Source organism: Rhinopithecus roxellana, chromosome 9, assembly GCF_007565055.1.
Source record: "Rhinopithecus roxellana isolate Shanxi Qingling chromosome 9, ASM756505v1, whole genome shotgun sequence".
Lineage (NCBI taxonomy): Eukaryota > Metazoa > Chordata > Mammalia > Primates > Cercopithecidae > Rhinopithecus > Rhinopithecus roxellana.
In genome coordinates, this window is record NC_044557.1 from 110469824 (window position 1) to 110481923 (window position 12100).

A 12100-nucleotide genomic window follows, 5' to 3' on the forward strand; every position below is an offset into this window, starting at 1 on the left:
TTTCAGGCCTTAGGAATGCCAAAGCTCGCTCAGCGATTCTGTTTGCAAACCCACCCGACCCGGGGACGGATTTTCCCCGAGACACTGTCATCCATGCCTCTATCTCTGGGCATACTTCACTGCGGCCCCTCCCCAGTGACCTCCCCTGCCCCTCGCGGACCAGCCCCATCCTCAAGACAGTACAACTTTCCGGGACACCCCACGTCTCCTCTCGCCCTCGTCCGGTTGCTTGGAAATTTGCACGGGACGGTGACGTCACACAGGGAGGCGGGTCCCCACTGTCCTGCACACCAATGGCACGGCGGCCGCCGGTCTCTTGGTTCCCGGCGATTGGTGTCTCGGGCCGCCGCGCTCCACCCCAGCCCGCCATGGCGTCAGGCGCCGCGGCCCCGGGGAGGTGGCTCTCACTTTAAGAAGTGAAGTTTTGCGCCCCCTCCCCCTCCCTGCCCACCTCCTGCAGCCTCCTGCGCCCCGCGGAGCTGGCGGATGGAGCTGCGCAGCGGGAGCGTGGGCAGCCAGGCGGTGGCGCGGAGGATGGATGGGGACAGCCGAGATGGCGGCGGCGGCAAGGACGCCACTGGGTCGGAGGACTACGAGAACCTGCCGACCAGCGCCTCCGTGTCCACCCACATGACAGCCGGAGCGATGGCCGGGATCCTGGAGCACTCGGTCATGTACCCGGTGGACTCGGTGAAGGTGAGGCGCTGGGGGACTTCGGAGACGCAACGAGCGGAGGAGGAGCGCGCGCGCGTTTGCATCCTGCGCGCCGACAGCCTGGGGGCAGAGTGCCCAAACCGCGCTCTCCCCAGGACCGCGGCGGGCCGGGGTATCCCCGAGAGCAGCTGCGCGCAGCCTGGGCGCCGCGCCTTCCGCCGACCCAGTGAAGGTGCCCGGTCCTTGCCCCACACCGCCCGCTGCTCCCGCTGCGTGCCCGGCCCCGGCTGCTGGCGGGGGAGGCGGAGTGGCGAGCACCGCTGGCTTCGGCGGCGGCTGGGCTCCCGGGGGACGCGATCGCTGCAGCTCTGCACAGTCTTACCACACTGGCCGTTCGGGCTGGCTGGGGCCGCCCACACGTGCGCGGTTTCCGAGGGAGCTCCCCGCAGGGGAAGCCCTCACCACGCTGGCGGTGAGAAACGTGTGGCCCTGGCTGGGCCGCGCGCCCTCAGGACTTGATGTGTGGCTGCTCCTCCCGGGTTATTTCGGGGACTTGGGGCCGGCAGGACTTCTCTCGACTCGTGGCAGCTCTTTACCGGTTCGGCATCGGCCCGTGGGATCCTCTTTCTGAGGGTTCTTGCACTTCTTCCCCCTACTTTGGGTCGCCGAGCCGCCGGGAGGCAATGACGTTTGCCTTCTTTTGCTTGCCAGGAGGTGGATGGGCTTGTGCCTTACAGCCCTTGCTGTGGATTGTGTGATAGGCACTCAGTTTCCTTTAAACCCTGTCTGTCACTTGCCCCGGTAGTTTTAACTGCATTTCTGTGAACAGGCAGCGTTAGTAGGTGGGTTTTGCCTGGTAGACTGAGAGTTGCCCTCTGTCAGCCTGCCCAGAACACCCCAGGACCAGGATAGAGGGGTGCAGGAACTAATGCCAGTATTGACTGTTACATATTGCACTTTTATAGGCATAACTCATCTATTTCATGCAACAGCCCTGGGGGTTAACAGATGAAGAAACTGAGGTGCAGAGAGGCGAACCGATTACCTTGCCCAGGCTCCTACACCACCTCCAGTCCTCTGGCTGCAGCTGCAGTGTGCTTTGGGAGATTCGGAGGCCTCTCTAGGTGGCAATTATTTTTGCAAGGCAGGTCCCACAGAGGCACTCCCAGCAGCTGTGTCTTGTTGCTGATGCTGGTTCTGCATGAGCAGGTATGAAGGCCAGAAAGTATAACTCAGAGGGTTTTCCTGGCTCCGGGAGCCGGCAGTCAGTGTCTGAACAGGCACAAGTCCAGTGAGGAAAGACATGGGCTTCCAAGGTGCTGCTGGACTTAAACCTGAGCCATCACCCATCTGTCCCTCCAGTGTTCTAGTGGGGAGTTAGAGGAATGGTTCTCATCTCCAGGAGAGACGCAGGACTGATACCAGGAGGCATTTGTGTAGGAAAGAATTCCTCAAATGTAATAAAATTCTCCATGATTGGCGCTGTTGTTTCAAGTGCCCTGGGCAGAGCCTGGGGAAAGTTAGGAGCAGGGAGGTGTTATTTGAGCAGGCCTTAGTCCTGCTGGTGTCTTGAGATGAATGTTCTGTTCGGGAACCCTACGGTGAATTCACTTCAGAGCATCATTTTAGCTTATTTTTAGGATTAGAAATAATTAGTTGTGCCTTCTGAGCACCCTTTGACACTCTCAAGAGGCGTTTCTCACATGTTTAAATTGTGTAATCTGTGTTTAGTTTCTCCTTGCCCCATAGATGTTGATATATTTTGGATTAGATGTCACCTGTGTACTTAGTATTACTTTCCATAGCAGTTTTCACCTGTAGACAGGTTAACATGGTGTGAGTGGTAGAAGGAGCCGGTCTGGTTTTCCTAGATAAGTCTGTAAAACAAGGCGTGGGTTAGCTAATCAGTAAAGTCTTTTAGGTTCTGGGATTCTAACTGACCCCAAAACATGACCCTTAGGGGCCCTTCCATGCAGGGTTGGTTTTGAGGCTGCCACTGAGTGCCAGGATCTGCCAACATCAGCACAGCTGTCTGCCCAGCGTGAGGAGTCAGGGATGTATGCTCCATCATAGAAAGGCTTGGGGAGATCACCCTGTGTTGCTTTTAAGTATTTTGTTTGATGGCAGAGACCGGGAGTAACTGAGTCAGGAGACCTGGGTTGGGCTTCAAGCCATGCTCCTCAGTTGCTTCACGCCTCGGGCACTGTTCTGTGCCTTAGTTTTGTCACCATAAAGTGGGGACAGTGGACCTATTCAGTCCCTCTCCACATTTTTAACCCATGCCCCGCTTCTCTGAACACACAACATCCATCGTCCTCTTTTACGTTACTTGAAATATCAAAAGAATTATTACAGCTGAAAACAAATCTATGTAAATAGGACCTTGAAAGAGAGAAAGCTTTCTCCAATTTCGAAAGGCACCATTTTTAACTTCGATCTTGTAATGACAAATAAGAATGTTGAATCGGCTGGTTTTTTTTCTGTCCTAGGTAGTATGGACTGTGGAACTCTGTGCTGGTCACTTCCAACCCTGAACCTGATGCTACTTATTTTGCAGTTCTAAGTGCAAAGTCGGCCTGGTGGATACTTCCCATTATAATATTAAATTTGCTTGTTCATGAAGTCACACCTCACCTTCCCAGTGTCACTTTAATAACTGGTATATTTTACATGGTGGGCCATGACTCATTAGTGGGCTCTGCATTAAAAAAAAAAAAAAAAGAAGAAGTTATTAGTGAGAGTATAAAATACGAGTGTGCCTGGCATGCAGTAGGAGAAATGTTGAAATTCTGTTTGGGTTGTGTGTGTGTGTCCCTGAGTGCATTTTACAGAAGTGTAAAATGTACTTCTGGCTAGGAGTTCTGGTCAAAAAAATATGAAAACCACTGAACCTGAGGAAATATCTCTGGAGCCCCAGCAGGCAACACTGAGATTATGAAGTGGGTATTTGGAAGACCTTTGGCAGTTTTCCTGCTGCTTCTTGTGTCTTCCTCTTTCACTTGGTCCTCATCCACAAAGGGCCAGTCTACTGGGACCTTTGGCTGCCCCTGCGATGATAGTGAGCAGCGAAGTGATATCCAGGGAGGGAGTATAGGGTCTCTGCAGGGCTCTCGCCAAATGGTGACAATGACTTACTCCTCTCCGGCAGGGCCTGGTGGCAGGTTTTCCATGAGCCTCTTTCTGGTGTTCCAGAGTGGCAAGGGGCACTTGGGGTGGACACAAGAACCCCTGGTCTGGTCAGGAGAGCTGAAGACTTGAGGAGCATGCCAGGTGGGTGGAGGAGGAAATTCCAACCAGATTAGGCACACCACTCGGAGTCCATGCTGAGTCCCGCCTGGGGAAAGCAGGGGCAGAAGGAAACAGGAAAGATTTGAAGCCGGGGACTTCCGCTGACCCTTTCACAGCCCTTCTTTTGCTTTGCTTGTCCGGGGAAACCCTGCCTATGACTCTTCTAGGATGAACCCTCCTTCCCAGGTGGGTGCACCACTGAGCGTTCACTCTAGGAGCCTCCTGGCTGACCTTATGGCATGCACAGCCAGCCTGCCCAGCTCAGCACAGCATTACCTCAACTTCTGACTTCTCTCCTGAGTTTTCTCCTGGCTGCAGGAGGACTGGTAGGAAGGGTGGTGGGGGGCAGTGCAGCAGCTGCCAGAGTCCCCTCCCACCCACTTTAGCGCTTTCCAAACAAAGTGCACTTAGGTCCGTGCCATTCAGCTTCAGAAGGGCGTGAAATCCCAAATTGCTCTAGTTCCTGGGACAAAATTATAATGATTTTTCTCTCTCCCTTCTTGTCTCCTCTCCTTCACATCCCCCTGCTCCCTTCTTTTACTGTCCTTTGATGAGAGGTGATTTTCTTAAAAGGTGAATTTAGAGTGAGGAATCAAAAGAGGGGGATTTGTGAACTGCAGTCCTGTTCCTTGTTTCATGAACCCCCAGGCTGCGTGTTGATACCCACAGCCATGGCCTGCACCCTTCAGGCCTACCCCGAGGAGGGTGAAAACCTCATCCACTTTTCTCTGCCCTCAACTGGGGAGGGGCAGGCTGGAGCGTGGTTTGAGGGCCAGGCTAGGGTGTGGTTTGGAGGCGGGTGCCCAGGAGTACTGTGAACAGCAAAGCGGGCCTCAGCTTTTTAGTAGGGAGAGGTATTTGGGGTTGAATGGGAGGATTTAATCAGCTGCTTTGCTTAAACTATACAAGGGTGTGCACCTGGGGTGGGGGATGTGCGTGTCACCTGGAAGGGAGGAATGTGCTTCCCAAACATTTTTTCCTGGCTTCCACTTGGGCACATTTCAGCTGCATGTGGCCATCTCATTAAAGATGACTTTTGTCCCATCTTAGAGCAGTGACTAGTCTTGGGGAATCAGTCCCACTTTCTCCGTTTTTCAGTCTTGGGCTCCTGACCCCCTCTGACTTCGGGCGTTTCCTTCCTCTGACTCATAGGATGAACTCACCTGCTGGTGTGAAAGCCTTCAGCACCTTTCTTGAACTCCAGAACTTTGTGGCTGTTTTCCTGTCTCCACTAATACTGAACCTTTTCTTGTCAAATAATTTGTGTTTGTGTTTTTGTTTTTAATCCGAAATACCAGCTGTCATGTCCCATCCATGCTGGCCACAGACATACCCCTGTGATCATGGTGTTGGCTGGCCCACGCCAGGAGGCATGGCTTTGCCACTCCTATGCCCACCTTGAATGTTTGTGTCTGACGTTTGTCATAGGAGGGGTATATCCAATCTCTTTCTCTTTTTTTCTTTCTCTCTCTCTCTCTCTTTTTGAGACAGGGTCTCGTTCTGTCACCCAGGTTGGAGTGCAATGATATGATCGCAGCTCACTGTAGCCTTGACCTCCTAGGGCTTGAGTGATCCTCCCAGCTCAGCCTCCTGAGTAGCTGGGACTACAGGCACATGCCACCATGCCTGGCTAATTTTTTGTATTTTTTTATAGAGCTGGGGGGGTCTCAATTTGTTGCCAAGACTGGTCTTGAACTCCTGGGCTCAAGCGATCCTCCCACCTTGGCCTCCCAAAGTGCTGGGATTACAGGCATGAACCACCATGCCCAGCCTCTTTCTTTTTGTTGAACTGGAAATCTTCCCCCAAGTTCCCTCAGCCTTCCCTCAAGTTCCCACTGAGATGGATTTCCCACCCTTAGAGAACTATCTTGGGGTTCAAATTCCAGTCTTTGACTTACTGGTTGGGCAGGACACTTAGCTTCTTCGTGTCCTTACCTGTAAAATGAGGATCCTGATTTTCTTCCTGCTTTCTCTTTCCTGACCCAGCTTTCCATTGCTTCTTTCCCTCTTCCCTCATTTTTCCAGTGGGCCTTATGGAAGTTCCTTGTTAACAAGGTCCCTTACATCTTCCCCTTTTACCGAATGTTTCTTCCACTTCCCCCTTCTGATGGAAATCCAGCTCCTCTTGCTAAGGGTTGGGAGCATGGACCCTTGAATCCAAATCCCTGGGACCGGGTCCCATTTCCCAGTTAGGTGTGACCTTGGGCAAGTTTCTTAACCTCTCTGTGCTATTTCCCTATCTGTAAAAAGGAGAAGAGATGGTACTGATCTCCCAGGGTGGTTGTGAGGGTTAAGGCCTCGCTGTACTTCCCATACCTGGTACACGCACAGAACAGTGGATACCGTCTGATGTCTGCTCTCATCTTTATCTTCATCATTACCAGCATGCTTGCTGTCACTTTCCATCATTCCCTGAGGACTTTGGCATCTGATGCACAGACTTCACCTCCGCAGATCCTTTCCTCACCCTGAGGATGCCCCCTCTTCGTTCCCACCCGACTCAAGTCCAAATCACTCTATTCCTTACACCTCTGAGTCAGCGGCCTTCACCTCCATGGTGTCTTGACCTAACTCAGAACCATCCGCCTCTGAGATCTTAAATTCAGATGTCTGATAGCCTGGACCCCAAGATTGACTGCTGCAGCTGCTGGGGCCTTCAGTTTCTCTGCCTATGGTTTTTCCAACCCTGGCTTGCCCCACCTGGGTCCTGGACAGCCCATCTGTCCCTTGGGCAGCCAAGCCCTTCAGGAACATTCACATTGCCTCCAATGCGCATGCTCCCTGGCCTCAGTTCCACGTGTCTGGGTAGCTGCTTGCGTCCTTCACAGGGGTCCTGTTGCTCCTCAGCCCCCACCCTATTGTTGTCAGCCTCAGCCTGGCATCTTGCTTCCATGTCACAGGGAAACCAGTACCTCGATCAAACCCATCTTCCTGTCACCGTCCTTCCAAACTCTCTTGCCTTCCACCCCCACTGTAAGGGAACAGGTGTCTTCATTCCTTTAAGGTACATCAATGTGGCAGAGAAGGGAGATGTATACAAACCACTCTGACACTTGGATTTGAATCCTGACTGCACACCTGGGCACATTACCTAACCTCTCTAAGCTCAGGTTCCTTCTCTGCAAAGTGGGGATATGAATACTGTATTAGTCTGTTTTCATGCTGCTGATAAAGATATACCCGAGACTGGGTAATTTATACAGAAAGAGAGGTTTAACAGACTCACAGTTCCATGTGGCTGGGGAGGCGTCACAATCATGGTGGAAGGCAAAAGGCACATCTTACGTGGTAACAGACGAGAGAGAATGCGAGAACCCAGTGAAAGGGGTTTTCCCCTTATAAAATCTTCAGATCTCGTGAGACTTACTCACTACTATGAGAACAGCGTGGGGGTAACCGCCCCCATGATTCAATTACCTCCCGCTGGGTCTCTCCCACAACACGTGGGGATTATGGGAGCTACAATTCAAGATGAGATTTAGGTGAGGACACAGCCAAACCATATCAAATACCAAGAGCTATTTTACAGGGTTGTTGTAAGAATTAAGAAGGAATGCCCTGGAGAGGGACACTGATTTCCTCAACTGAATTTAAAATTATTACATGTAGACTTTTTAAAGGACATCCTTAAACTTCCACCACAAGAGGAATATAAAGAGGTCCCTCCTGCACCAGAAAGAGCTGCAGATCTTTTTCAGTGTTCTTGGAGGTATAGGGTGTGAGAACTTGATCAGTTTGTGTCAGCCACCTTGTTCTCTAAAGGGAAAGCCCCTCAAACCATTTTGTATTCTGTATTACACTTCAGAAAGTGTGGAAGCAAAGGCCATCTAATCTTTAAAAGCTCTTAATGTGATCCTGAAGACTTTGGTTCTACAAAATGTGAACTTCTTATGGACCATTAAATTGGGGGAGCAATCTCCTGATTTTTGTCTAGCAACCCTACCTGTGATGCAGGATAATTTTTTTGTCTTTTCAAAACTGTTGTTCTTCCTATATCTCTATAATAAAAGATATTAAAGAGGAAAAATAAAAAAGAATTAAATGATGCAACATATGTAAAGTTCTTGCCGCAGTACGTGGTGCGTACATTGTCAATAAATGGTGACGGTGATGTCATTTTTGTCCCCTTACTCTTGAGTGACTCAGTTCCGGGATCTTTAGCCTTCCTGCTCCATTGAGTTTTTCTCAAAAGTCTTTCTACAGATCCAAGCCCATCCTGTCTTAAACAAACCCGAGACTTCTCACCTTGACCTCACATGCCCCCCAGATTTCTTCCCATAAACAAACTGTTGCCCCTTTTTTTGCTCCTTAAAACAAATGTTGTGAAAGAACTATTGACACTGGTCTCTGCTTCCTCACCTGCCACCCCTGCTTCCTGGCTTTTGCACTGGCCAGCTGCAGCCTTACCAAGGCTCCTGGCTACCCACCATCTTCCTCGCCCACCCTGCTGCCTCTGTCCCTGCCAACGGCACCTCCGAGAGGGGGTTGGCCCTGCGATACTCAGTTTTCCTCTTTGGGCATGGCTTTTCCTCAGGAATGTGCCTTTCCACCTCATTTCTCCCCAGCACACATACCTCAGTTTCCTCCTGGGACCTGATGGCTCCCAGATCACTATCTTGGGCCCAGACTTTCTGGAGCTGAGTCTCCAGCTGCCTCAGAGCCTCCTCAGACTCAGTGTGGCCAGAATGGTGGTCCTGGCTTCCCCTCGGGCCCTCCTTCTGCATCCTGGAGTGATCGTCAGCTTTTCTCCCACCGCTACCTTCTATGCAGGGAAGGCCTGCCCGTGGCTGTATCTGTAATACTTCTTGAATGTGTTTCCTTCTCTCCCTCCCCACAGCTACTTACTGCCTTGGTTCAAGGACCTGGATGTCTCCTCTTCTTTGAGATCCCAGGCTGCCCAAGTTAAAAGTGAGTTTAGGCCGAGCTCAGTGGCTCACGCCTATAATCCCAATACCTTGAGAGGCCAAGGTGGGAGGATCACTTGAGGCCAGGAGTTGGAGACCAGCCTGGGCAATGTAGCGAGACCCCATATGTACAAAAAATAAAAACATTAGCTTGGCATAGTGGCATGTGCCAGTGGTCTCAGCTTCTTGGGAGACTGAGGTGGGGGAATCGCTTGAGCCTGGGAGGTCAAGGCTATAGTGAGCTATGATTGGACCACTGCACTCCAGCCTGTGCAACACAGCAAGACCCTGTCTCAAAAAGAAAAAATAAAAAAAAGTGAGTTTACTCTCCCCTGCCTCACATTGCCCTTTTGCCCATTTCTGCTTTGTCTTTCTCCCCAGCAGTTGTTACTTCCTAACACACACCATCGTTTATTTATATTGTTTACATATTTTACTTATATTTATAATATTGTTTTATTGTTTATGGTCTCTCTTCCCTCATCAGAATGTAGGCTCCAAGTGGGCAGGGATGTATGTTCCTCTGTTCACCACTGTATTCCCATTGCCAGAAACACAGTAGGTGCTCAGTATTTGATGGAGGAGCTTCTGCAGTTCATTCTGCACATCAGTCATGGCTGGTCCTGCTCTTCAGTCTCCAAGCCCAGCAGCTTCCTGGTGGGCTGCAATTTTCTCATTGGAAATAGAGAAGAGTAGCAGTACCGATTGTGCCTCCCTTGTAGGTCTTTTTAGTGCGTCTAGTTGGAAAATACAGGCAGGTTTGCAGGGAACACAGTTTTCAAAGTATAAAGCTCAGTGCAGGTGCCAGGTCATGGTGTTTATTGTCACACTGGGATCCTGCGGGAGAGGTAAGGTTAGCTGATTGGAGTGGAAGATCCAGCCCATTCTTCATGGTGCCGCAGAGCCTGCAAGCCTGCAGAAAGATGGGGAGTAGCCACGTCTTTCTGCAGTTCACGCCTGTGTCTCTTCCCACCTGATAATCCCTTAGCACTTCTGTTTGCCTTGCATGTAAAGCCCGACCTTTGCATGGCGGGCACACAGACTGAAACTCTTTCCTCCTCCAGCCTTTCTCGGACTCATCTACAGAATGACACAGAAGTATTCCGTGAATATTGGTTGAATGAAGGAAGGCACAGCTTTTTAAAAGAGATGCAAAAAAAAAAAAAAAATGAAAATCTTTAAAACTTGTTAATGGCTGGGTGTGGTGGCTCACTCCTGTAATCTCAGCACTTTGGGAGGCTGAGGCGGGCAGATCACCTGAGGTCAGGAGATTGAGACCAGCCTGGCCAACATGGTGAAACCCCATCTCTACTAAAAATACAAAAATTAGCTGGGCACAGTGGCAGGCGCCTGTAATCCCAGCTGCTTGGGAGGCTGAGGCAGGAGAATCACTTGAACCTGGGAGGCGGAGGTTGCAGTGAGCCGAGATTGCGCCACTGTACTCCACCCTGGATGACAGAGCGAGACTTTGTCTCAAAGAAAAAAAAAAAAAGAGAGAAAAAACTTGCTGTTAAACAAATTCCAGTTTTGATTTTTTGTTTTGCATTGGTTTTGAATCCATGCATATTATGACCACAAAGAAGACTTTCTTGGCTCCGTTGTTTGTGTTTTGTGTGTGTGTGTGTGTGTAACCCAGCAAGCAGCAGCTGTACCCCGATGAGGCAGTCTTCATTTGGCCACTCATGTCATTCCACGTTTCCTGAGTGCCCTCTTGGCTAGGCACTGTGCTAGACACTGGGCCACAAAAATAAGAATGCCTGGTCCCCCATTCTCAAAGTAAGCATGCTTCCTATAATTAGACCCTGAGCTAAGGCGACAGAAACAGCTCCCTTGCAAGAGAAGAGTTGCCTGTCTTGACAGACGTTCAAATGGGCTGGGAGAACAAGGTCTGGGGTATTTGGACTCTGGACTGCTCAAGCTGCTGTCGTCTTGCAGGTCTAGAGCCTACAGGGTAGCATCGTTCTAGTTTGTTTGCTGGGCGCTTCTGGAATTGGTTCCTTCTCCTGTGAGAGACAGTGGTCCTCAGTTGTGTTCCCTCCCCACCATCCTCGCCCTCCCTCCCTCCCTCCCACGGTGGTTAGTCATTCTGGAGGCTCAAGCTGGCTCACAGGAGGTACTCTTGAAAACGTCCCCCACCCTCCTCGTAACCCCAGACAGTCAGGAAGGGCCGTTGTCGGGTACTAAGAGGTATTATGGTTTCACATTCGTGCTTTCTCTCTGAAGAGAAAACAAAACATGTTGAAATAGGGAGAAATCCCAGCAGCAGCTTGCTTGAAGCAAAGGTTGCATAACAGGTCTAGGAAACGTCTGGCCATGTGGGTCAAGTTGAGGGACTCCAGCCTTGTGTCACTGAGGGAACTCCTCCGGGTCCACTGAGCCTCTGGATCCATCAGGTCCATCCGGAGAGCCACTTGGAAGGCTCTGGGACCCTGAGGTCTGGCTGGCCACGTGGTCTCTGGTGGCTGTCACTGGTGAAAGAGAGACCCTGGTTGTTATTTAGCCAACAGTGTTTATTCCCTGGCGTGACCAGAAAGGGTGCATTTGAGACACTGCTGTGGGTGGGGGACCCGGAGGAGTATTTGCGTGTCAGACTTACGCTGGTGTTGAGGCCCTAGAAAGGTCACCAAACTGGGGCGGGGTGCAGGCCCCATGAATTTAAGTCCTGATCCTGCCATTAACCAGCTTGGAAACCTTGAGCTAAGCATTTCTCTGGGCTGGTTTTCTCCTTGTGAACCTAGACTAGTGTCATCTACTTTACCTTTTTGACAGGGCTGTTGGGAAGCTTAGGTGAGGTAGATTTGTGAATGGCTCTTGCAAACCTTAATGTGCAAAGCTAATGACAGATTGTATCAGAGGCAATGTGCTTGATAATTAGAGCTGTTTAGGTTAACAGCACAACCTCAGGGGCCAGACTGCCTGGAGTGGCACCTAGTCAAGTTCCTGATACCTCTCTCTGCCTTATTTTTCTCATCTATAAAATGGGGCTAATAACAGTACCCATTTCAGTGTTGCTGTGAGAATTAATTGAGATGATACACCTAGAATGTTAAGAATAGTGCCAGGCACAGGGCAAACACTCCATTAATATCAGCTCCTCTTGTTATTTCTAAAGCATTACTTGAATGCCTGGATATGTTTGTATATTGCTGTTGCAATTGTTGATTATATTATTTTTGCATTGTTTTAGCTTTTATTTGGTCATTTGATCCTCTTAGCTCTCCTTTGAAGGTGAGAAAAGGCAGGTGTTCTTTCTC

General features: G+C 50.4%; 1 protein-coding gene across 3 annotated transcripts in view; it reads left to right on the plus strand.

Annotated features, from left to right (window-relative positions):
- Positions 1-282: 282 nt before the first annotated feature.
- Positions 283-12100, plus strand: part of SLC25A37 (solute carrier family 25 member 37) — a 48526-nt gene continuing 36708 nt past the window's right edge. Inside the window, exon 1 of one of the 3 annotated variants that reach the window (XM_010357048.2) lies at positions 283-696. In XM_010357048.2, the coding sequence (XP_010355350.1) occupies positions 487-696 (210 nt within the window). In that variant the 5' untranslated portion in view covers positions 283-486. Of the gene's footprint in view, positions 697-8784; positions 8851-12100 lie in introns of those variants that run through there. The other 2 variants (XM_030937345.1, XM_030937344.1) reach the window with 2 other exon arrangements.